The 25765-nt window shown below is 43.0% G+C and overlaps 2 protein-coding genes and 1 pseudogene across 6 annotated transcripts in view; 2 read left to right on the forward strand and 1 right to left on the reverse strand.

Annotated features, from left to right (window-relative positions):
• LOC128125685 (zinc-regulated GTPase metalloprotein activator 1) overlaps nt 1–6372 on the forward strand; it is a 45970-nt gene extending 39598 nt beyond the window's left edge. For 4 of the 5 annotated variants that reach the window (XM_052763312.1, XM_052763314.1, XM_052763316.1 and 1 more), the window contains 4 exons: nt 3371–3439; nt 3542–3607; nt 5031–5160; nt 5471–6372. In XM_052763312.1, coding sequence (XP_052619272.1) covers nt 3371–3439; nt 3542–3607; nt 5031–5160; nt 5471–5577 — 372 coding nt within the window. In that variant the 3' untranslated portion in view covers nt 5578–6372. The remainder of the gene's footprint in view (nt 1–3370; nt 3440–3541; nt 3608–5030; nt 5161–5470) is intronic. The other variant, XM_052763313.1, reaches the window with a different exon arrangement.
• Nucleotides 6373–8074: 1702 nt separating this feature from the next.
• On the reverse strand, nt 8075–16060 carry LOC128095400 (oligosaccharyltransferase complex subunit OSTC-like; annotated as a pseudogene).
• A 1144-nt stretch (nt 16061–17204) lies between these two features.
• On the forward strand, nt 17205–19843 carry LOC128125686 (forkhead box protein D4-like). The gene has a single exon (XM_052763317.1). It carries the CDS (start codon nt 17934–17936, stop codon nt 19266–19268), a length of 1335 nt encoding a protein of 444 aa, XP_052619277.1. The 5' UTR covers nt 17205–17933; the 3' UTR covers nt 19269–19843.
• Nucleotides 19844–25765: the final 5922 nt, after the last annotated feature.

The raw sequence follows: 25765 nt of genomic DNA on the forward strand, positions 1-25765 counted from the left end.
GTCTATGGTTAGTTTTATTTGTAGAAGCAATTTTGAATTCTGACTTTTTACCACAATTTATAGCTTTCATTATCTTTGAGTTTTTCTCATATGAAAAGAGTTTCATTGCTATGAAAAGCCACAGTTCCAAAGTAGGGGCATCCACCTTGAGCCTTATTATGTATTCTCTTTATTTCAAGAATCATTTGTGCCTATCGCACAAATTATATTATACCCTTTTAAAATGACTAAGTGATAGCAAAGTGTTGAGATGCCTGTCTCTAATACCTGTATTCCCACTTCTGAGGAGGTTGATGCAGGAGGATCAGCAGTTCAAAGCCAACCTGGGTTACTTGAAACTGTCTCAGAAAACCAAAACTAACTGAACGAAGTCATGTCGCTAGTCTGCAAAAGAAAAAAAATGATTTTAAAAGTCCTTAAGCTAACAATAAAGCAGCAAGTATACTGAGTCCTGTGTTGAGACATTCTCAGTAGTAAAAGCTAAGTTATTAAATTTAAATGAAATACATTTATGGGTTTTTTTTTAAGACAAAATTACTTTCTTTGGAAACTGACACATTGTGTTTCATTTGGTAACCTTTTACAATATCGCTGGATAGAGGATTCTAGGCACTTATAGTGATCTCTTTTAATGAGGAAAAAAAATCACAGTTTTAGTTAAACGCATTGTTGGAGCCCACTAGGTTCCCTAGTGGCTGTACCCAGCAGGACTGCATAAGAGGTTGATTGGACCATAGGCCTGGGTACGTGACTGTAACTAGCAAGGGGGAGGCTTTTTGCTCCACCCCTTGGCATTGTTCTAAATAGACCTTTGGAATCAAGTTCTGGGCCCCTTTGGATAAGGATCCAGGCCCACCCGAGTCTATCCTGTGGTTTTTCTCTGTGTCTTAACTCTCTAAGTGTCTTATCCCTCATTCCTCAAGAGTTCCTGGGGTGAATAAGTGTGGGGGCTGGTCCTCTACAATGCATAATATTACTTTGAACTACAAAAAAACCCAAATAGTTTTAAAGTAGGATATGTTTACTAAGATCTTAAAATAAGTACTTTGTATTGTTGTGAAAAACAACAACATCAAAAACTGCTGAAATTGCTCTCTGTCCTCCAAAGAAATCTTAAGTGTGCATTGTTTTGTGTGTGTGTGTGTGTGTGTGTGTGTGTGTGTGTGTGTGTGTGTGTGTGTGTGTGTTGTACAGCAGGACTTGTGTCTTGTGGGACTCACTGAACAGCAGCTGCTCGGTGCTGCCTCACAGCACCGAGTAGCTGCCGTTTCGTTTTCTGATTTCTGTAAGTTTACTGTTTTAAGTACTTAATACAAGTGGAGTTGTACAATATGTGTTCTGTTCCTGGCACATTTCATCTAGTATGGCATCCTCAGGGTTTATTCACATTTTACTATATGGCAGAATTTCCTTCCTTCTTGAGACTAAATAATAATCCATTGTAGGTACTCATCACTTTTTTAAACTCATTTGTTGATGAGCATTGAAATAATTTCTAGCTTGTGGTTTAATTATTGTAACAAAATACAGGTAGAGCCCTCACAATCTATGGTTTCCATTCTGTGTAGCCAGCTGCAGTCCAAAATATTAAGTGGAAAAATTCCAGAAATAAATAATTCATCAGTGTGAGACTGTGCTGTTCTGAGTAGCATTATGAACCCTGTCACCATTCTGCTGTGTCCTGAGTGCTGTGTGAGTCATCCCATTGTCTGCTGGGTCCATGCTGAATACAGTACCTGCCCATCATTCAGTGAGTTGGCACCTCTGTTGCCAGATCTACTATTACAATATCATAATGTTATGTTCATGTGACCCTTGTGTTACTGAATCACCTCCTGAAGCACAAGACTAATAATGTTGACAATACAGTGTGTCAAAGAGAAGCTGTAGAGTGCTTCCTTTATGTGAAAAGGTGATTAAATAAGAAAGGGGAAAAATCATATATTGAGATTGCTAAGATATCTGGTCAGAATGAATTTACTATCCATGACATTGTGAAGAAAGAAAAAGAAACTTGTGCTAATTTTGCAGTTGGAGTTAAACATGGAAGTTATAACTACGGCATGTAAGTGCTTAGTTTAAACTGGAAAGACATTACCTTGTGGCTCAGTATTATCTGTAGTTTCATACAAATACTGTATTGTATGTCCCACAGATAAGGAGAAGTGATTTTATAAGTCTTACATTTTAAAGTCCAACAAGCTTTTTTAAATTGACTTTACTTCCGATGTTTGAATAAGAAAGCACCCTGCTTTGCATATTGGCAATATCAGAGGATTAAGTGTTAGCATATTGATTGTCCTACATTGATCTTTAATGCATCTAGCTAGTCTCTTAAGTTTGCATAAAAAATAATTCTGAAGCTGGGATGCTGATGCACACCTGAAGCCCCAGCATACTAAGCTTGAAACAGGGGGATTTTGAGTTCAAAGCCAGCTTGGACATAACAAGACCTTGTTTCAAAACCATAAAACAAAAATTAAATAAATAAACAAAACAACTCAGACCTTTTTATATTTTTCTTCTACAGTCTTATGAGGCCTTCTTGGGGAGATGAGCATTTCTAAGATGTCACACAGAGTCTCTGCCCTCTTTCTTCCTGTTAGAAACGTTCTGAGCTTGGCTTGAGCAGCCTACTCTCCAGGGCGGGAGTGGTACCTTTAACGATGTGCTTAGCCTCTGTATTTTCATTGCTAAGTTTGAGGTTTGGGGTTATATTGTTGTCTGAGGGAGGTCTGAGTTTTAATTATATAACTTGGTAGAGGAAACTTGAAGCATCTTTAGAGAAGACAGATCTTTTGAGATCAGGAGGAAAAATAAATCTGAATTCTGTAAGTGATGCTCCAAAGACCTGAGCCAGAAATCCCACTGCTGCCTGCCAGCCTCGCTGAGAATTCCTTTCACTCAGCACAGTGCTTGCTCATTTAGAGACCAAACATGCCTTTCTTTCTAAGAGAGCAGAATTACACTTTTGTTGTGAGCAGTGCTTCTGCATCAGGGTAGTTATTTTTTCTGAGCTTCATTTACCCAACTATAAAGTGAAATAGTCCCCACTTCCCGGGAATGTCGTGAAGAGCGAAGGAAAAGATAGGACAACACAGGCAAAAGGCACACAGTGTGTGCTACACTCCTGTTTTGCTCAGGTCCCTTACCTGAAAAGGTTTTTGTTTGTTTGTTTTTGTTTTTAAATACTGTTGATCTACTTTGTAGAATTGATAATTCCCAAAGAGGGAAATAATGATTAATAATATTATTAGTCAGCTAAAGCTCCATAAGTATGACTTTTCTTTTTTCGTCTTAGAACTGGTTATAGTTTTAAAAATAGGTGGATGATTCTATAAAAATTATGAATTATTCTCTTGATTTACAGAGTATTGTTACAGTCACATTTGAAGTACCAGGAAGTGCAAAGGAAGAGAGTCTAAATGTATTTATCCAGGTGAATGCAATTTTTAACTGATTAATGATTCATCAGCTGTTTCGTTGCATAGTTGTTGCATTTGCAGTGGTTGGTCTTATGAAATTGTGTCGCCCAATACAGAATCTCCTGTGGGAAAAGGACGTGCAGAACAAGGACGGCCACTGCATGGAGGTCATCCGGCTGAAGGTGCAGTGTGCAGTTTGCCCTCACAGGCTGTTATGTCAAAACCAGATTTGGTTTTAAACAGAAAGATACTTTTATGCAAATAACCTTTGTCTGCCCTCATTTTCATAATTTCCATCGCTGAAAAGGCGCTTTAGAAATCACTGTAAAAACAACAGCAGCAGCAGCAGCAGCAGCAGCAGCAGCAACAACAAAACAACCTGTGTGCCTTGGCTCTTTAGCCCAGATCTCTGCCTGGTGTTCCAGCAGTTATCTGGTGCATAAGCTTGACACCATCAAAACTGGTCTCTGCACCAATTGGTCACCTAGAGAAACGGTTTATTTTTCCAAGAGAGCTTCATTTAACAGAGAAATAATGTTGAAAATTGTACCACTGCTGAACCTTATGTCACTTGATGCATTTAGCAGACACTATAAACATTTGTCATATTTTATACAGAGGTACAAAACACAGGAATTCTTGTTCAGTTTTTGAAAAGCCATTCATATTACTTCACATTTGGATGTGTGTGTGTGCATTTGTGTTTGTCTGAATGTTGGTGGACACATAACACAATGTGCAGGAGGAGGTCAGAGGACAACTGTGGAGTCAGTTCTCCTACTGTGGGTTCTGGGACTCAAACTCAGTTTGTCACGTTTGAGAGGTAAGTGCCTTTACTCTCTGGCCAGCCACCTTGCCACCCACACATTGAACTTTTATTCAGATGAATATGATAGCTTTCTGTTTGATCATTGCCTAACTTTATTGTAATATATTTCCAAAACAGATTCACTAACAAAATACCTTAACTTCTCAAATTTTCTTGTTAAATTTGTGAAAGAAGTACCAAATCCTTAAAGGCAGAGAAATTAGTATGATATGGTGCAATAACAGATTTGATCACTTTCAGGTTTTTGTTGTGATAAATAACATTGAAAAACCCTAATATATTAGTTTTATTATTAGAAAAAGGAATCATTGCTAGGCATGGTGATGCAGAGTCAGGGAGTGGATCTCTACGAGTTTGAGACCAGCCTGGGGCTTTATAGCAAGACCCTGTCTTAAAAAAACAAGACAAAAACAGAAAAGAGAAAGAAATTCTCTATTTTAAAGAAGTAGCCAGGAAATGTGGTGCATGCCTTTAATCCCAGCACTCAGGAGATAAAGGCTGGCAAACTTCTGAGTTTGAGGCCAGCTTGGTCTGCACTGGGAATTGCAGGACAGCCAGAGCTACACAGAGAAACCCTGTCTTGGGGAGCAGGTGAAATCAACATACATAAAATTATTAGAAGTTTTAAAAAAAACTTAAAATATGCAAATAATTGAATCAGGTGATTTTCATAGCTTTGTCATGAGTTTGTCTTTTGAAAAGTAATATTTTCAAATTTGTACTGTTTCTTCTTGCAAATCTGAACTGGAGCTGAATGATCATTGTCCTTTGAGCAGGGGCTGGTGTCCATCAAAGACAAACCACAGCAAATGATTGTACAAGGCATCCATGAGCTGTACGACCTGGAAGAGAGCCTAGTAAGCTGGAAGGACGATGCTGAGAGAACAAATCAGTTGGTCTTCATTGGTAAGTAACGAATTTCTGAAGGAAAATACAAAATAGGTTTGTAGGAGATATAGTGTGTTGTTTAACCAATATTAACTAAATAAGCTTGTGTATTTGTCTAAATCACAGATAATGTAAGGTTTTGCTAGAACTTTGTTCTTTAGACAACTTAGAAAAGTGCTAACTTAGATTTGAGGATTAACTAGAAAGTTGTAGAAGGAATCATGCAGTTACTGTTAATTTTGTAGATCACTAGAGAACACCATGCATTTAACACTCTGGAAATTAAAATGTTGTTTTAATAAGCCTCACTATTTTGTTTTATTCTCAGGCAAGAATTTAGATAAGGATATTCTTAAACAGCTCTTCATCACTGCTGTAGCAGAAACAGAAGAGCAGACAGCACCTGGCAAAGATCAAGACTGTCCATCACACTAGAAGCGATTTCTTACCAAAAGAACTGATAAGAAAAACAAGGATCAGTTTCCTACTGGATGTATTTCAATCCTCAATTCTTTCATTACCTCTCTTAGGAGTTAGGAGTATATTTTATGATAGTATTTATTTTATAAAATACATAAGGTTTTAGTAAATCATTATAAAAACATTTGATATTGATAAAATATGTCCTCTGAAGGGTTTTTTTTGAGACAAGTATTTCACATTCTTAGAGGTTTAAACATGAATTCTGACAAGTTATGCTTCATTAGTTGTAAAAATGATGGCAAACTTTAACATTTTCATTTTCCCTTTAAACTTCAAATAATTGCAGAGATACAATGATTGCATTGATAGTAACAAAAATATTAAATGCTGTCATTGTATTTAAAAAAATGCTTAACCTTTATTTTTATGTTATGTGCATGGGTGTTTTGCCTGCATGTGTGTCTGTGCACTATGTGCATCATTGCCTGAGGAATCCAGAAGAGGGCATTGGACCCCTGGGACTGGAAGGTCCTCTGGAAGAGTGGCCAGCGTTCTTAACCACTGAGCTGTCTGTGCAGCCCTGTGACTATGTTTTTAATGGAATGAGTCTCTCGTGTTCCTAAAGACGTAAAGAGGAGAAATCCAAGTCAAAGAAATTAAACTGTTTCTTACAATCTGTGCCAAACCTTACTGATAGTGTAATGATACCTCTGCTCTTTGTTCTGTATTATGCTTAGAAGATTATCATTGTGGAATGTTAAACTGTAGTTTTATCGCTAGCATTAAATTCATCTTGCCTATTTTGAACTGTGTTAGTTTTTTGTATAATCTGAGAAGTAATGAGGTACACTACCTCTACTAACCATAACTGCAGATAACGTGTGTGCGCACGCGTGTGCGTGTTAGTGTGTGTGTGTGTGTGTGTGTGTGTGTGTGTGCGCATGTGCATGAACACATGTAGATCAGTGGACAACTCTTTTGAGTAAGTTCTCCCCCTCCACCTTGTTTTGAGATAGGTAACTTATTTCTGCTACTGTGCTGTGCACACCAGCCTTTGGAACTTGCAGCCAATTCTCCTGTCTCTGCCTCCCATCTCACTATAGAAGTTCCAGAGCTGGGGTTATAAACCCAAAACAAGCCTGAATTCTATTTGCCAAAGGTTTTTGGCAAGCACTTTACCCATAGCTCAGCCATCTTGCCTCAAAGATAACTTTTTTAAAAAGATTTCTAAAATTTATGTTTATGTATGTTCACATATGTGAGCATGTGTGTTAATATCTGTGGAGACCTGGGGAAAAAAGCATCAAGACCCCCTCAAGCTGGAGGAACATGCGGTGAGTCACTGTTCATGCTGGCAACTGAATTCAGGTCTTCTGCACGTTAACAGTAAGAGTTCTTTTTTTTTTTTTTTAATTAGAAAAATCTTTTATTTCTGCTCCTTTCATGCTTCAGATTGTCCAGGAAATAGTCTTGCATATGTATCTGAAATGGCATAGTACCACACACATTGTTTAAAGACAAAGGACCACTGGAAGAACTGACCAGCTGTCCAAATTCCTCAGACCTCAGGACCTTCTCAAGTTACATTAATCTGAAAATCTGAAATACCGTGTCCAAAAAATGGCTAGGGGTGTGTTAGTCATGCTTCTCTAGAGCAGGGGTTCTCAACCTTCCTAATGCTGGGACCCTTTAATACAGTTCCTCATGTTGGGTGACCCCAAACACAAAATTACTTCATTGCTACTGTTATGAACCATAGTGTAAAATCTGATATGCAGGCTATCTGATATGTCACCCCTGAGCAAGGGTCATTTGACTCCCTCAAGGGCTTGCCATCCACAGGCTGAGAACCACTGCTCTAGAGACACAGAACAGATAGAATGCCAACAATGGCTGTCTCCCAACAGGAAGAATCCCACAGTTGTTCAGTCCACAAAGCTGGATTCTCAGTTGGGATCCCAAAGAAGTAGGTTCTAATCCCAGCAAAGGAGTGCCTCAGCAGCAGGATAGATGAACTTGACAAGGTCAAGTGGGCAACAAAAGCTTCTTCCATGTCTTTTTATGTGGACTGCCAACAGAAGGTGTGGCCCAGACTTAGGGTAGATCTTCTGACCTCAGGCCCCAATCAAGAAAAATCCTTCACAGCCATACCCAGCAGCTTAGGTTTTAGTTGACTCCAGATGTAGTCATGTTGACAAGCAAAATTAGCCATCACGAGGGTGTTGTAAAAAAAAAAAAAAAAAAATCACTTTATCAATATAGTTTTAGAAGTGGACTACATTTCCTTTAAGAAATAAACTAAGAAGAAAATGCTGCTTAACCTAGTTGATGCCGTGATGCTGGAGTGAACTCTGATGCTGAGGGATCTAGTCTGAGCGTTAATGTGCCTGCTAGGTTGTCATTCAGTGCTGCTTTCACTCTGCGGTTCTTTCTTTCCTACATGGCACGAGGAAGTGGTTCAGCCTTGAAAACTTAGTTAATAGGAGAACATCCGGGATCCACTGGTTTCTTAGAAGCATTCGCTCATCAGATAACCTGGCAATTTCGTCCTCATGAATATGGTAGCCATGAAGAAATTCAGTAGGACACAGACAAAGCCAACGAAGAGAAGAAGAAAGTTATTGAGTTTTGGAATATTTGGTACATTGGATCTGTCCAGGATGAGGAAACCTAAACCACCATTTATCCTTTCATAATATATTGTCTATTTACTTGGTAGCCTCTGGTGCCCCTGTTTATCAGACACTGAGCCAGCACTTGGAGGTTCAGCAATACGATCATAGATTATTCCTTCAGGGTTGTGTAATACAGACACCACCAGGGCATATGCCATCATGGCCAGTGGCATGTGCACCCAAGATGGCTTCTTCAGCTTCAGGTTGGGGCATTCAAGCACTAGGAACTGGAATTGGTGGAGTCTCCATGTCGGTGGTGGCAGGGCCAGTGCTGGGGCCTCCAGCCATCCCTCCAGCCTCTCAGATAACTTTTTTTTGTTTTGTTTTTGTTTTTCGAGACAGAGTTTCTCTGTGTAGCTTTGCGCCTTTGCTGGAACTCACTCTGTAGCCCAGGCTGGCCTCGAACTCACAGACATCCTCCTGCCTCTGCCTCCCAAGTGCTGGGATTAAAGGCGTGTGCCACCACTGCCCAGCTTCAGATAACTTTTGATAATGATTTTTATGTGTGTGTCTGTGTGCAATAACTCAGCTTTCTCCTGTTCTTACTGAAAGCCACGCCTGCATTAACTGCTCAAATTGTATGTGTGGAGTATAATGAAGCGCTTTCCCAAAATAACATTTGTTGAACATCAGAGAATGCTCTTAAAATGGCTTTGAGGATAGCCCACCCCCAGATTTAATTAATTAATTAGATCAAATTAATTAATTACTTTTGAGAAGGGTGTCACTGTGTTAGCGAGACAAGCCTGGAACTCATAACCTTCCTGTCTCAGCCTTCCAAATGCTGAATGGTTGTACTGGCTGCCAAGGGGAGGCTAATTGATTAAGTAATCTCAGATTGATTGTTGCTGTTGTTTTCTTGTGGGCATATCAGTGAAGGAGAACTTGTCTTTCCTTCACATTAGTGTTTATTTTTAGTTTTTCTTATCAATCATCTCTGAAATCCTTTCTCATAAAAAATGCAATTATTTTATGGCAATGAGATTTTCAATAGAAAGTTAGCTAATATTTCAGTCAAGTCTGGGCTTTAAGTTTATTCATTAAAAATTATTTTTTAACAATGCCATAATACTACTTGGCAAATAGTAAATGTTTAAACGTATGGGTTCTGGAACATGGAAAAGAACTTGTAGTTTGTATATCTTGTAGGAGAAATGCATAAAATAGTACTGTATACTTTCTAAAAATTTACTTTTATTTTTATTTATGTGTATGCATCTGTGTGTGGGGATGTGCATGTGTGAGTACACTGCCCCATGCTGCCAGAATCCAGGATCCCCTTGAGCTGGAGTTACAGGCAATTGTGATCTGCTGGATGTGGGTGCTGGGAACCCACATCAGGTCCTCTGCAAGAACAAGTGTTCTTAACCACCAGGCACTTCCCAGCTCCTAACATTCATACTCCTCACAAGTCTGTCTTTGTAAGACTTGTGTGCTTTGCCTTTAAGTGTTTCTCACTGCACATGGATTGCACACACACACTGTGGTTTAAAAATACAGGCCCTCCTCTTCATCTTGGTCACTCAGAAGTCTTCTTGTTTCCAAAGTCAATTAATCAGATCAGAGTCATAGTCTAAAGCACTTGTCTTTTAAACTTAAAACTTGACACAGATAGCCTCAAGGTTTTAATATTTATGTGTGTTTAATAAAATATATGTGATAGTGCAATTTACTTAACAGTTTAGGATATTTCTATGACACTCGAAATAAACTTTATTCTTTAACTGCTTTGTGAAAAAATCAGACTACAACACAAAATGCATTCATGCTGTAAAACTTTCTGGAGCACTCTCAAGTTTGCTTGGTATCCGTGCCTGGGCACTAATGGCACACAATGGATAAAGCCAGGTTCTCAAACCATATAGTCTGGTGGAGGGCAGACGTAAATAAGAAAGTAGGAAGTAGAGCTAGGCCACCTGATAAAGATGAGCTTTAGATGGAGTGCTCACGGAAGGCCCCTGTGGAGAGGTGACCCTTAGAGAACTGAATCTCAGGTGTCATACATAATGGGGTGGGTGGGGTGGGGCAGAGAAGACCTTTAGGTGGGGAGCAGCATAATATATTGGGAGACATACAGGGAAGGAGGCAGGGGTGGCTCAGTGTTAAAAAGCAAGGGCATACTGGGTTGGGGATTTAGCTCAGTGGTAGAGCACTTGCCTAGCAAGAGCAAGGCCTAGGTTCGATCCTCAGCTCCAAAAACAAAACAAAACAAAAACAAAAACAAAAAGCAAGGGCATAATACAGAACAGCCAGGTTCTTTGTGGGACAAAATAAGCGCTTGGATTTTTATTTTCCTTTCTTTGAGATACAGTCTCACTGTAAAGCCAAGGCTGGCCTGAAACTTGCTGTATAGAACATGCTGGCCTCAAACTTGAGATATCTGCTTGCTGGGATTAAAGGTGTGTCACTATGCCCAGACTACACTTTAAAAAGGTACTGTTTGGGTGGGTGAGAACTATGGCTGTGACACACGTGTAAAGGTCAGAGGACAACTTTATGGAATTGATCTTCTCTTTCCACCTTCACGTGAGCCCCTGGTGTTGAACTCAGGTCATGGCTCTGTTCACTGAGTCATCTCGTTAGCCCTTGGATTACTCTTAAGGCACTGGGATGTAACTAGAGCCTTGGGAGCTGAGGGATGATTCAAGTAGTTGTCCCTGGCTTGAAATCGAAAGTGGTGCTGGTGTGAACATCGTTATGCACACCCCTATAGGAATATTTCTTCAGAGCATGTGTGTGGAGTCACTAGTGTGTAGGAGTTGCACATTTAAATTTTTAATAGATATTGATGAATTGCCCTACAAAATCTATGTCTTTCCCCTTCATTCACTAGTATATGAAAGTGCCTATTTTCCTAAATATAATTAAACCATATTTCAGCTTTTGCTGATCCAAATAGACAAGCTTACCACTGTTTTTTATTTTATTCTGCATATTTTTATTCCTTAAAAGATATATTGTCCTGCTTTTTTTTTTTTCTTTCATTTTTCCCAGAATGAAGAATTTCCCAGTGATCAGGGTCTTATTCTAACTGTAACTTTTGGAGACTTTGTACCTTACTTCAGCTATTGTAAGGAGTTGGTTTTTTGTTGGTTTGCTTTTTTATAATGCAGCAATAATGTGGGCCACCAAAGGGGTCTTATAGACCCCCAAACATCACAGTCTATTGCAAATGCTATTGGTTGCTCTCCACAATCTGATGGTAAGACCTACTGCTGAGGACACCCGTGTTTATGGCACAGAACATAGAGAAATCAAGGCTGGTACTTTCATTCCCACTGGCTAGCACTTACAGTGCTGGAAGGTGCCAGGCATGCTACCAGAGGAGAAAGGTAACGGTCCGTTTCACCCAACTATGAACCCTGATTGCTATAACGACCTGCCTGTAAAATATGCTGGTGCAATTGTGGCACAAACGTTATTGGAGAACCCATTTTTTTTTTTTTTAAATTCAAGGCCCATTCCATGAGTTGGAACCCATACCTGACACCGTTAATGAGGCCAGGAACCTGAGACTAGATAGGTCCTGTGCCCTACGGGAAAACCTACTATTATTCTCCTAAAGGAACATAGCAATAAAATAACTCCTGGTGTCATTTGCTATATGCATAGATCAGTATATTTCTCAACCTCATTAGAGAAGTTTCTCACAGTAGATGATAATTGACACAGATAATTGAACAACATGTAGAGAGTAAGGGACTTTGGAGTGCTCAGCCATATATGGGATCACAACCCCCCCCCCCCAAGGCTCAGTGATGTATGCAGAAGAGGGGGCTTATTCTTAATAAACTGCTTATTAATTATTAATAAACTAAGAAATTTGGCTATATATAAAAATAATAATGTGGGCCACCCTTTGCTTTGGAAGGCTTGCAGGGTATTCTGATGATGGTGATCAAGGTTTAGATATGGTTTACCTAAGACTTTACAGTTTATATGGGATATAGGACCAAAGACTACATTTCACTGAGCCCCTGTCTCCCAATTTATAAAGTGGAGGTAATAATACACAAGTTTCTCTGGATTATCCCAACAACTAAATGTCAAGTATGCTGAATAAAGCATCCCAGCAAATGTGAATTTCCACTTTTTAGCAAGGTTTGCTGTACAATTCAGCCTCTACATAACATAAGCAGGCCTTTGGGGAGCTTTTTTCAGCTCTAAGTAAAAAGGATTGAGAAAATTGGTACCAACTTTAAGACAGTTGCGGAAGTGTCGGCACAGTTGTGGGGGAGACTAGATGATTGAGAGTCAGCTTAGTAAAACCTTGGAGCCCAGGCCTGCAGTTTCCCCTCTGAGTGGCTGTCAATGTATAACCTAGAAAAGACCCTCGAAATTACTCACCTAAGCAGACTTGGGGGCTTCTGCTTATCTCCCCTTCTTGGAAACCCAGACTTCTTTTGTGGATTTTTGCTGAATTATATAGATTATAAAAATACAAAATATATTTACAATAAATGTATTTTATTATATATCTAATGTATATTTATATATTAGATAAATATATGATACTTACATTTAATTTTTATGTTATATAGTACTATATAATATTAAGTATAATATTGATAACATAATATATTTTTATTATATAACACTGTATATTAATATCTATTTGTGTAGTAAATAAGTATATAATATTTATAATATATAAGAAGATATAGAATATATATAAAACATAAAAAGACTTTTAAATCTTTTGGGGTCTGAGGCTATAGTTCCGTAGTAGAGCATGTGCAAGACTTTAATTCCTAGACTGAATGTTGAAGGTAATTATCAGCAAACTGAAGACTTCTAAAGCAGTGATGGCCAATACATTGTGATAGTAGGGCTTGGTGGCAATCTGTGAACTAGGTAATTAGTACCTTTAGCTTACTAGTCTAGGTGAAAAAACTATATTTATATTGCTTTGAAAGGACTTTTTCATGTCTAGAAATGCCTTATATTTGTGGGCATGATGTTGAAAAGTGAATTCTGCCTTAAAATGCTGTCATTTTCTCAGAATGAGGCTTTTTTTTTTTTTTTTTTTTTTTTTTTGGTTTTTCGAGACAAGGTTTCTCTGTGTAGCTTTGTGCCTTTCCTGGAACTTACTTGGTAGCCCAGGCTGGCCTCGAACTCACAGAGATCCGCCTGGCTCTGCCTCCCACCGCCCGGCCAGAATGAGGCTTTTTAAAACTAGTGTTTGTTGTTTGTTCTGGAAAAACAATGGCAGCAAAACTGTTCAGTCTTTGGAGAGTTGATCACCAAGCACTGTTGAATTCCCACTGACCTGGGGCTCATTTCAAATGTCCAGGAGAGTTGATCACCAGCCCTGTTGAGTTCCCAGTGACCTGGGGCTGCTTCAAATGTCCAGGACAGTTGATCACCAGCCCTGTTGAGTTCCCACTGACCTGGGGCTGCTTCAAATGTCCAGGACAGTTGATCACCAGCCCTGTTGAGTTCCCACTGTCCTGGGGCTGCTTCAGATATCCAGGAGAGTTGATCACCAGCACTGTTGAGTCCCTACTGTTCTGGGGCTCACTTCAAATGTCCAGGAGAGTTGATCACCAAGCACTGTTGAGTTCCCACTGTCCTGGGGCTGCTTTAAATGTCCAGGAGCTAAGGAAAGAGAAGAGAAGGGAAGACTCAAAGCTTAAACCCCATCAATGAGGTGGAACACTGTCTTTTCTTTTGTTCTTCAGAGTGAGGAACCATGATGGACTTCCCTCAGGGCATTCAACTTAGTTTTCATTGCTATAGCTCTTTGCTTTATTCAATTCATACTCCCATACAACTGACACCTTTCTTTCCTAAAGTATACAATTCACAGGTTTCACTAAGTCCACAGTTAGCTAACTATTACAGGTATCTAATTTCAGAACATTATAATTAACCTCCAAAGAAGCCCTATGTCCCTTAACAAGTACTTTCCATGTTTATGGTGATATTTTATTTGTATTAAAATGTTATTTGTATGTTAATAAATAAAGTTGCCCGGGGGTCAGAGCTATTAGCAAGCCATAGGAAAGCAGGGCAGTGGTAGCGTAGGCTTGTAATTCCAGCACTTGGTAGGCAGAGCTGGGTAAGTCTCTGTGTGTTCAGGGATACAGCCATTATTGGATACACATGCCTTTAATCTTAATACCAATCATGGAAAACCTGGAGGCCTATACAGACAGGCCGTGAGGAGGCGGTCATGTGGTTGGGTTTACAACCAATGAGAAGGCAGGACAGGAACTCTATATAAAGACTTTAACACAGGGGTAGCTCTGGTTCGGAGAGGTAGGACCACCGCAGGAGGAAGGGTAAGGTTTTAGCTCTTAGCTCTGACCTCTTGGCTTTCTTCTTTGCATTGGTTCTGTGTTTCTTATTTAATAAGAAGGTTGGATACATCTACACATGTTCTTTACACTAATCTCTGAAGAATTGTGTATTCGAACTCCTTAGCCTGTTTCTTCAAGGCCTATTTGAATGAATGCATATGAGTACTTCATTCTGTGTCCCTGAATAATATTCCATTGTGTAGTTACATCATACTCTGTGCATCTACCTATCAGTTGACAGATACTTAAGCTTTTAGGTTCTTCTGTGTATAATCACCCCCAGCCCCTTTGCATGATGGGGAACTGAATGCAGGGCTTCATATGTGCTTGGCAACTCTGTGCAACTGAACTGTACCCTAGCTGTTCTGGTTTGCTGTTCTGTTGCTGCACTAAACCATTGACCAAAAGTGACTTGGGGGAGGGGGACTTATTTTGACTTACCTTCCGGGTAATAGTACATCAGCAAGTGAAGTCAGGGCAGGAAGTCAAGTCAGGGACTTGGAGCAGAAACCGTAGGGGAACAATGCAGCCAGCTTATGCTTAGCTGGCTTCCTTGCATTCCAGGCTCACCTGCCCACAGTGAGTGACCAGTCAAGACAATCTCTCACAGATGTGACCACTGGCCAATCTGATGAAAGCAGTTCTTCAGTTGAGGGTCCCTCTTCCCAGGTGACTTTAGGTTGTGTCAAGTAAACAATAAAACTAAGCAGTACACCAGCCCTCTTCCTACTTCGAGCTTAGAGCTCACTAAATTTCCCATGCTGGTCTTAAATGCACTCTTAATAGACCTAGCAGGTCTTAAACTTGGAATTCTCCTGGCCTAGCTGTTCCAGAGTAGCTAAGGTTACAGGCTTAATTCACCAGAGCTGGCTAAATTTTTAAGAATTAGTTGTCTTGTCTTGTGATTGTGTACACACCTGTGGAGGCCAGAGGACAAACTCAGGAGTTGTTCTTCAGGTGCCATTCTCTTTCTTTTCATTTTTTCATCATCATCGTTGTCGTCATCATCATCATCATCATCATCATCGTCATCATCATAATCATCATCGTCTCATCCTGAAACTCTCCAAGTAGTCTAGGCTAGCTGACCAGGGAGCCTCAGGGATCTGCCTGTCTCTACCTTCCTAGCCCTGGGATTACAAGTGTGCTGCCATACCTAGTATTTTTATGTGGGTTCTGGGGCTCCAACTCAAGACCTTGAGCATGCAAGGCAAGCACTTTACCAACCGAGCTATCCAATATCCAGCCCTAGGATGTGTTAAAGGTTTAGGTTTATAGATACACCAACATCTCACCATGGGGGAAGGTCAGAGTGTCATTTTCATCACATCAAGCAGCTACACATCAACATGCTACATGATAGTGGATGTTGATCTTAAACCCCTGGCTGAGGTTAGATTAGATTGATTAGATTTCTCCACAAGAAAGGCTCCTCTTTACCTCTTTCTGCTGTACTTTTTGGGAGAAAAATCTCATGTGTGCAGCCCACACAGAAAGTAGTTGGGAATTGGGCTCCATCTCCAATAGCTACGTAAGTTATTTGAAATTCTGCAAGAGAGATTTCCTTTACTGATTTAATCATTGATTTTTAGCAATGTGGACACACAAATATATTTTAGACATTGAGTTATAACTCAGCTACTGTGCTCGGGATTGCACAGATTGCCCCAGTTTTGGTCACAGGGAGATCTTTAGTTGGCCCCCTTGTCACCTTTGAGACCCACCATAATGTGGGATTTGGTTTTGTTTTTGAGCATCTCCTTACACTTTTTCACTTGTAAATAACCCAAAGCCCCATAGAAGCTGACTTTAGGAAAACCAACAATACTTCTTTCTCTCAGGTAATCAGGGAGGGGGCCTGGCATCCCTCCAGCAGGGGGTGAGGGCAGCATCTGGGGGTATCCGATTGAATGAGACACCTGCCTGGCCCTCCTGCAGTTTAGAACCACACAAATAATCATTGGTCAACTTTGGATTCAAACGCAAATCTGTCAGGCTCAGACCTGTTGTTTGTTCTACTTGACCAAATAGCCATACAAAATAGAAGCCTTGGAGAGTAAAAACCTCCACAGAGCACGAAGCTTAACTCGAGGCTTGCAAGGGAGCTGTTCTCCAAAAGGAAAAACATCTTTTCATACTGTGTTTTATTAGATTCCACCTCAGGAGTTCCCCAATACGTACCATGGTGCTGTATTTTGTCTACAATCTCTATTCATGTAACAAACACATTCTACCATATTGCTTCTTTAGTTGCTAGGCTAATTTACATGAAACCAATCTAAAAGCTTAGGTACTCCAAAGCCTTCAAATACGTCCTGGGAAAGTGTGGGTGCTTCTCGATGGACCCCGACTATCTAGTAGCAGAAACGCTGAAGCCCAGCCCTTCCTCAGTTTAATTTCAAGCTTTATCACTAAAGTAAAAGCGCTTCGTGTTTATGGATGGATGTTGAGGGTGGCCTGTAGGGGTAAGGGCAGGCAGGCAGGCGGGCGGGTAGGCAGGCAGGCACACCCGTAACTGAGGGCATTCCTTTATTTATAGGACCTACTTTGGGGAAACAGTAGTTTTTATGGTGAAACCAATGTAGTTGGTTAAGCCTATTTAAAAAGAAAGAAAATATCAGTTGTCATTAGGGTGCAAGAATGTCGCTTTCCTGAAGCCCCTTCTATGCATATCTGAATGTATGTGAAAGATAATAATGTACCGTTTTGGAGAATAGGGACTGTAAAGAGACTAAGGAAATCCGATTTTATTTATTTTTTATTTTTTGCCTTTTAAAATTCACACTGAACTTCCACAGCTTGTTGCTGGGATGTTTTAATCTTTAGGGAAATTGAGAACAGTTGATGGAGCCATTTCTCTTGAACGGGGCATATAGCATTAAGTTGGTGAGCCATTCTGTCTGAGATACATTCCTTTACCCTCCCTCTCCTTTGCCAAAGCCAGTACTCGAGAGTTCTGAATGTCGATGCGGTCACAGGTCTTTGCGTTTCATGCTTTCCTCCCTGCGTTTTACTTGCGCAGTTTTAGAGCAAAATTAACCGAGCTTAGACAACGTCAGAGCAGTTTAGCTGGTTAAACCAAGACCAGAGCATCTTCCTTGGTTAGTGGGTGGGTATGAAGAGAGGACCGAGGACCCTCATCATTGGACCGCGTCAGGAGGAAGTGGCCCCACTCCGAGGAAGGGAAGAAGGATATATAGCGGGAAGTCCATCGCATACGTCTCAGAGAAACTTAGACAACTAAGTGCACGGTGTTGGAGAGAAGGAACAGAAAGAACACGGAAGCCTAACCCAGGAGCGCTCCAGCTTCCCAGCAGACTCATCCCAGCTAACCCACCCACCCCCAAGCAGGTGAGCTGCCACCGCGCCTATCCCTTCCTCTCCCTCCTCCATGAACTTGGCAAGAGCTGGGCACCTTCGCTCCCCTCCGCAGCCCAGTCCCCTAAGCTCCGACCAGGATGAGGTTGAGATCGACGTGCTGGCAGAGGAGGAAGATGGAGACCAGACGGAGGACGACGAGGAGAAGGCGGAGGAGATAAGCCAGAAGTGCCTGGAGCCGCCGCTGCCGGGGCCCGGAGCCCGCACGCTTCCCGGGAGGAGCGCGGGGGACCGCGGCGGCCTGAGCAACTCCTCGGGATTCATCCGTAAGTTCCGAGCGCCGGGGACAGCCGCGACCGCCGCAGCCGACGGCCCGCAGCCCGCCAAGCCGCCGTACTCCTACATCGCGCTCATCACCATGGCCATCCTGCAGAGCCCGCACAAGCGCCTGACGCTCAGCGGCATCTGCGCCTTCATCAGCGGCCGCTTCCCCTATTACCGCCGCAAGTTCCCCGCCTGGCAGAACAGCATCCGCCACAACCTGTCGCTCAACGACTGCTTCGTCAAAATCCCCCGCGAGCCCGGCCACCCGGGCAAGGGCAACTACTGGAGCCTGGACCCAGCCTCCCAGGACATGTTCGATAACGGCAGCTTCCTCCGGCGCAGGAAGCGCTTCAAGCGCCACCACCCGCCCCCGGGAGGCCCCCCGCACGGCCCCTTCCCTCCGCCCGCTGGGCCCGCCACCCTGCACGTCTCCCACCCCAGCCTCCTGTTCCGCTACTCTGCCCCGTCGCAGCCTGGCCTCGCAGCCCATCCTGCCGCCCCGCCCGGGAGCCGCCCGTGCGCGCCACTGCACCCGCATCCGCTCCGCTACCTACTGCTCGCCGCCCCCGCCTACGCCGAAGCGTCCAGAAAAGCCCAAGAGGCGGACCCGGCTACACCCCGCGCCATCCCCGCGCTGCAACCGGTCCTGGGTTCCCAGCCTTGGGACTGGGACGAGGGCTCCGGATCTCGGCCCGGACGTGGGTGTACCTCCTTCACCATCGAGAGTATCATGCAGGGGGTGAGAGGAGGAGGAGGAGGAACCGGGGCTGCTCAGAGTCCGCCCTCCGCTCCGTGGAGCTACTGCCACCTGCTGCAGCACCGGTCCTGCCTGCTGCACCCCCAGGCCGTTTCCCCTTTGCTGCAAGTGTCCGCCGCCGCCCGGACAATGCTGCAGCAGCAGCCTCAGCAGGAGCAGCAGCAGCAGCACTGTGCCCGGAGCTGCGCTCCAGGTAAAGGCATGCGCCTGGGCCGACACCTGTCGGCCGTTGCTGCGCTGCTGAGGCATCAGCCTGCGGCCGAGGACTGCAGGCTGACAACTCTGGCCGCTCTTTCGGGCCGAGAGGGGACCTTGCCTGCATTTTAAACAACATCTGCGCCCAGCCTCCAGGCTGATTCACCCTGGCACACCTGGAGCCAAGTGGCAGGGTGGAACCACTCGCTGTCTGGGTTTGTACCCCACCCCCCCTGCGCGCCTGCTAGGCTTGTGCGTGGAAAACCAGCAGCGGAGCATGCACTAAGTCCCACCAAACTGTTATTACTGTGTTCTGCTCCCTTGGTGACCCGAACGCAGGGAAATCTGGGGGCTTCAAGTCTCGCTTTGTCTTGTCCGCTTCAGTTGTGGCTTCCACGGCTTTTCCGATTTGCATACTTCCTGGGGACCTATGAACTATGAACGTGAGTGAGATGTTTCGTTGTTAATAAAAACAGAACATCTGGCAACACAAAAACACCTTCCCCCCATCTTCATTCCCTAGGGACTGCAAGTGTTCCCCAGTCAAATGCAGAATGCGTACATGCTCTGATTCCCGAAATCCGTATGTAATATAAGTAGAACAATTTCGGAACTTTTATTTCTTGTGTCTGTGGCGTGCCCTACTCCAGCGGGGAGTGTTAAAATTAAACCTAGTAATACAGATTGAATAAAATACTAAATCGGGATGCTATATCTCTTGTTTCCTTTTATGTCTCTTTATTCGCTTTCATAAATGAAATTTCTTTTAAAATTTACATTCTTATCTAAAAATTCGTTTTCATGCCTTATATCCATTAAAAATATCAGGAATGACACATTTTAAGTGTGGGCTTTAAAATTCCTATTATCTGTGGACGTAAAGTTTATCTTATAAAATAGTTTTAATACTTATGAAACTTCTAGAAGGAAAAGAATTAGAGTAATTAATACAGCCTCCATTCTGTCTCACCCCCACCCATCACTTTCTTGTTTTGGTTTTTGAAAGGGGAGTTTCCGCAGTGTGGTTCTTCGTGGCCCAGAACCAGCGACCTTCTTATTTCAGACTCCAGAATTCTTAGCATGCCCCATCACGCCGAGTTTATTCGTTATTTTTCGAAAGTTGATTATTTTTCTGAAGCAAACAGGAGGATGACTGCAGATCAATTTGAAACAAAGCGCTTCTACTCTTGGAAAATAAACGGCTATTCGGTATATTTAAACAAATACTAGTATTTTCATGGCATTTTCCTTAAAAAATAATTTCTGAGCGGCCTTTGCAACAGCGATTCAGCTTCAGGGTGCAGGGAAAACAAGACAATGCCCATCACCTACGGCGGCCAGAAAAGGCGGGATTTTAGAGGTTGGGTCCATCTTAAGCAGGTTCTATAATTAGTGGCTTTGGGGGAGAGGTACTCTGAATAGAGGAAATGGTTCGCACTCCCCACTCTTAGCAACGAAGTTCACATTTTTATTGCTTACACTCCATAGCCCAGAACTCCACCCCATCTGCTGCCCCCACCCCTTCCGACTTGAGTGCTTTGTGGGACCTTCTGGAAAGTTCCTCAACTCAGACCTTGGTAGCTTTGAGCATTCAAGCAGGCGGCTCTCCTCCGCTTGGCCCCTGGCCCCTGGGTCCTCACATTACCAGCTCTTCGATGGCCAGAGGCAGTCTGAGAGTTTAGAAGCAAATAAAAAAGATAACGGTCCTCTATCCCTCTTCTCCGTTGTGCTGTTCTGCTTTGCACTTTTTGTGCAAAGATGTCTTGAGCCTGGTCACCTTCAGGTATTCAGCTAACTTTGCCTCCCTGCTGCCCCAGCGCTCTAGCTGAACCCCGGACAGGAATGATTCCTGGCTGGGCTCCACGGAATTCCCATTCCTTCCGCGGCGCCCAAACCCGGCCCAGCACGAGGATGAGCGACCAGAGCCTGGCCCAGGCTCGCCCCTCAGCTGTAATGCTTCTCAAGTGAAACCAAACAAGACCAGACTTTCCAAGACCATTGCTGGAATGGCGAGGTAAGATGAAGGTCGTTCCAGGAGTCCACTGGGCCAGAGCGCCCTGAGGACTGGGACAGCTCGAACCTCCTCCGGGTGCTACCTGCACCGAGCCAGCTCAGTTGGCAGAGGGGACCGTGCCGCAGTGGCGGCTCCTGAGAACCCGTAGCCGACCCGGCCGGGCGTCCTTGGAGCACTCGAGGGCGCGTGGCTGGAACGCAGCGTGCTCAGCCTGGTCACGCACACCGGCTCCTCCAGACCCACGGTAGCCCCAGCCCGCTGGTCTGGATTACACGTCTTGGGGTGGGTTTTAAAAACCATGTGGCTTCTGAGACCCCGAAGGCTGGAGGGTCTCGTTGGGGACAGACTGACTGGGTGCGCCCAGAACGGAATCGAGTGCGGGCCCTTCCCACCAGCCTCGGCGAGCAGGAGGGGACTGACGCAGTCTCTGCCTTCCAGGAATGAAAGACATACACCATTAGCTGCTCTCGGTCCCCTACTCCTGGTGCGCCAAGCACTAAATCCACGGAGGAACACTCTGTAGAAACGCACCGTTTGCAAAGGAGAACTTTCCAACTAGGAGAAATTGTTTCCTAAGGACCTCCAGGTGGCAACGTCCAGGCACGTGTGGTTTCTAACCCATGAACTCTTCACGAACGTGTGGCCTCCTGCCCCAGCCTCCCGGGGGAGGCCTCAAGGTCAAGACCAGGAGCCCACCAGGTCACTAGAACCGAAGCAGCTAGGAAGGAATCAGGAAAGAATTCAAGGAGTGACTTTGTTCTAGTTCCTCCTGGCGGTCCCTAAGAACCTGGTGACCTGGAGTAGGAGAGATTTCCGCAACACCCAACCTGCAGGCCGAGAGCCACCTCCTTCCGGTAGTCTTCGGTAGTCTTCGGCCAAGGGAGCAGTCCCCAAAGTGACTTGCTCTCCTGCCCGCTGCTTGCTGCTCAGGACAGGGAATCCAGGTGCTTTGCAACGTGCCTGAAAGAAAGCTTGAGACGGAATCAGCGGGCCAGCAGTGCGAAGGTACTGTTTCTCAAGTGCCTGGTCCTGAAACCGCTTTCATCTCTAGATGCAGTATCAGCCACTCCTTTGGTTTAGATTCCGTGACAGTCTACAGCTGCACCAGAAACGAGGGGCAAACACTGGCTTCAACAGTGTTAAGGCTGGCAGCGAGAGGAAACTAATGGTAACTTCTAAGATGGGACCTGTGGGAGACTGTTGAGCATTTACAGAGATAACTCAGGAAAAATTTCCGACATCAACATACGATTACAACCTACACGAAAATGTTGCTTGAATTGCTAATGTCACCTTGTAATTTTTAGTCTTAATAGCTGCTCCCCCACACACACATCGATCGGCCCTGAGATGATTTCAATGCTTTTTAAGCGTTGGTTGACTTCCTATGTGCAAGCACTAACTGAAAAGAATTCGTGCAGGTGACAGCTAATGGTACCAAAATTGACTTCCCACAAAAGAAAAATTTACAGGCAGGAAAAGAGCAAGCATTTGAGACCACAATGTGAAATTTACTTCCACCTTAGTTCCCTCTGCTCAACTCCCTTAACAAGCTGAGGTACCTGGATGTAAACCCCAGCTCCTTTTCCACAGGGTACAGGCATGTGTCTACTGCAGTCAATGACTAAGAATGTTTTAGGACAGTCATGACTTCCTTACAGTGAAGCAGTTTTTCTTCCCCAGCCAGGCAAAGAAAACAATGAGATTAAATGAAGCTTAAGAGGTACGAGTTTTTCTGTGCATACTGTGAGTCTATTTAAGGCAGTACTTATGACCCATAGGTTATAAATTATGGTGACCGTTATTACTATCCGTGCCATTTTTCTTTCTCTCTTTTTCTTTTTTCTTCTCTTCCTCTTCCTCCTCTTCCTCCCCTCCCCCTCCCCTCCCCCTCCTCCTCCTCCTCCTCCTCCTCCTCCTCCTCCTCCTCTCCTCTTCTTCTTCTTCTTGACAGGGTCTCACTTTGTAGCTCTGGCTGTCCTGGAACTTCATGTGTAGACCAGGCTGGTCTCGAACTCACAGAAATCCCCGGCCTCTGACTCCTGAGTGCTGGGATTAAAGGTGTGCACCATCACACCCAGCAGTATGCCATTTTTCAAATGCTAATTTATTCCATTTAAAAATGGAATAAATTAGAACACTGTAACTTACTTCTGTGATAATTACTTGTAGTTTAGTCTGTTGTAACTAACCGGTTCATCTTTGCCATCATACTGTTCTCTCCTCTCCAGGTTATTTTGTGACAAATCCAAGATCATAGCACTTCATCCATAAATATTTTTTGAATATTTCTGAAAAGACAAGAATTGCATCAACGTAACATTATTACTATTGTTACACCAAAACATTTCACTGACTATCAATTTATCTAGGTAATATTAAATATCCTTAATTATCTCCAAAGAAAGTTTTAAAAAGTTTGTTTGAGCACAGCCTGGTGGTACAAACATTAGGGAGGGAGATGGGGAAAGAACTCTGTAAGTTCCAGGCCAGTCAAGGCCACAGTAGTGACACCCTGCATCACAAGACAAAAAAAAAAAAAAATACAAAACAAAGACAAAACCACAAAATGGACCAAAAAAGCTGTAAGTGTGAACAATGGTGATCAGGTGCTAACATTCCATGGACTAGTGTCTTATTTGAACAATGGTGATCAGGTGCTAACATTCCGTGGACTAGTCTCTTATTTGAACAATGGTGATCAGGTGCTAACATTCCGTGGACTAGTCTCTTATTTGAACAATGGTGATCAGGTGCTAACATTCCGTGGACTAGTCTCTTATTTGAACAATGGTGATCAGGTGCTAACATTCCGTGGACTAGTCTCTTATTTGAACAATGGTGATCAGGTGCTAACATTCCGTGGACTAGTCTCTTATTTGAACAATGGTGATCAGGTGCTAACATTCCGTGGACTAGTGTCTTATTTGAACAATGGTGATCAGGTGCTAACATTCCGTGGACTAGTCTCTTATTTGAACAATGGTGACCAGGTGCTAACATTCCGTGGACTAGTCTCTTATTTGAACAATGGTGATCAGGTGCTAACATTCCGTGGACTAGTCTCTTATTTGAACAATGGTGACCAGGTGCTAACATTCCGTGGACTAGTCTCTTATTTGAACAATGGTGATCAGGTGCTAACATTCCATGGACTAGTCTCTTATTTGAACAATGGTGATCAGGTGCTAACATTCCGTGGACTAGTCTCTTATTTGAACAATGGTGATCAGGTGCTAACATTCCGTGGACTAGTCTCTTATTTGAACAATGGTGATCAGGTGCTAACATTCCGTGGACTAGTCTCTTATTTGAACAATGGTGATCAGGTGCTAACATTCCATGGACTAGTGTCTTATTTGAACAATGGTGATCAGGTGCTAACATTCCGTGGACTAGTCTCTTATTTGAACAATGGTGACCAGGTGCTAACATTCCGTGGACTAGTCTCTTATTTGAACAATGGTGATCAGGTGCTAACATTCCGTGGACTAGTCTCTTATTTGAACAATGGTGACCAGGTGCTAACATTCCGTGGACTAGTCTCTTATTTGAACAATGGTGATCAGGTGCTAACATTCCATGGACTAGTGTCTTATTTGAACAATGGTGATCAGGTGCTAACATTCCGTGGACTAGTCTCTTATTTGAACAATGGTGACCATGTGCTAACATTCCGTGGACTAGTGTCTTATTTGAACAATGGTGATCAGGTGCTAACATTCGTGGACTAGTCTCTTAGCTTTCTTTTAGGCTGCCCCATCCTCTTTCCTTGCCCCCAGGGACTTTGAGACAGTCAGAGAAAGTAACTGAGACATTTAGCATTCCAGATTTTTCTGCCCACGGGGGTGATATTCTCATGACAAAATATACCCAGTGATAATGCTGTTCCTATAGACTTAACAACAACAAACAAAACAAACCAAACCCCGGAGTCTCACTGCATTCCCCTGACTAATCAGGAAGTCTGTTGTAGATCAGGCTGGTCTTGAAATCAGAGGGATGTGCCCAGGTCTGCCTCCCGAGTGCTAACAGTGAAAGCGTGCATCAACACTCCTGGCCTCTTCTGCAGACTTTTGGAAGTTCCCAAGCACGGGTCTTGGAAAGCTTATGTTAATTATTCTTAAGTGTAACTTATATTTAAAAAAATTGATTTCCTTAGGGTGCATTACTAATCAAATACATCATCTACAATTTAAATCTAGTTCTATTGTGAGAAGAAAGGCCTTTATTTCTTTACATTTTTATGTTTCAACATTTTATGTTTTATATTGTGTTGTGTTTTAGGATGTAAAATTTAGATTCAGTTGGATATAAGTATTGTTCAAATGACCAATATTTTTGTTTAAAAAGTATTATTCACTTAGAACAAACAAGAAAGGCCTGCTTGATAGGTCAAAAAATTACTCTTTAATTTTTTTTCCAAGACAGGGTGTGGTAGTTTGGATGTAATTGGCCCTCATAAGCTCATTGGGAGTGGCACTATTAGGAAGTGTGGCTTTGTTGGAGTAGGTGTGACCTTGTTTGAGGAAGTGTGTCACTATAGAGATGGGCTTTGAGGTCTCATATATGCTCAAGCCATGCCCAGTGTCAGTTCACTTCCTGTTGCCTTTGG

The sequence above is a fragment of the Peromyscus californicus genome, unplaced genomic scaffold (assembly GCF_007827085.1).
Source record: "Peromyscus californicus insignis strain IS unplaced genomic scaffold, ASM782708v3 Scaffold_4__1_contigs__length_199733344, whole genome shotgun sequence".
Taxonomy (NCBI): domain Eukaryota; kingdom Metazoa; phylum Chordata; class Mammalia; order Rodentia; family Cricetidae; genus Peromyscus; species Peromyscus californicus.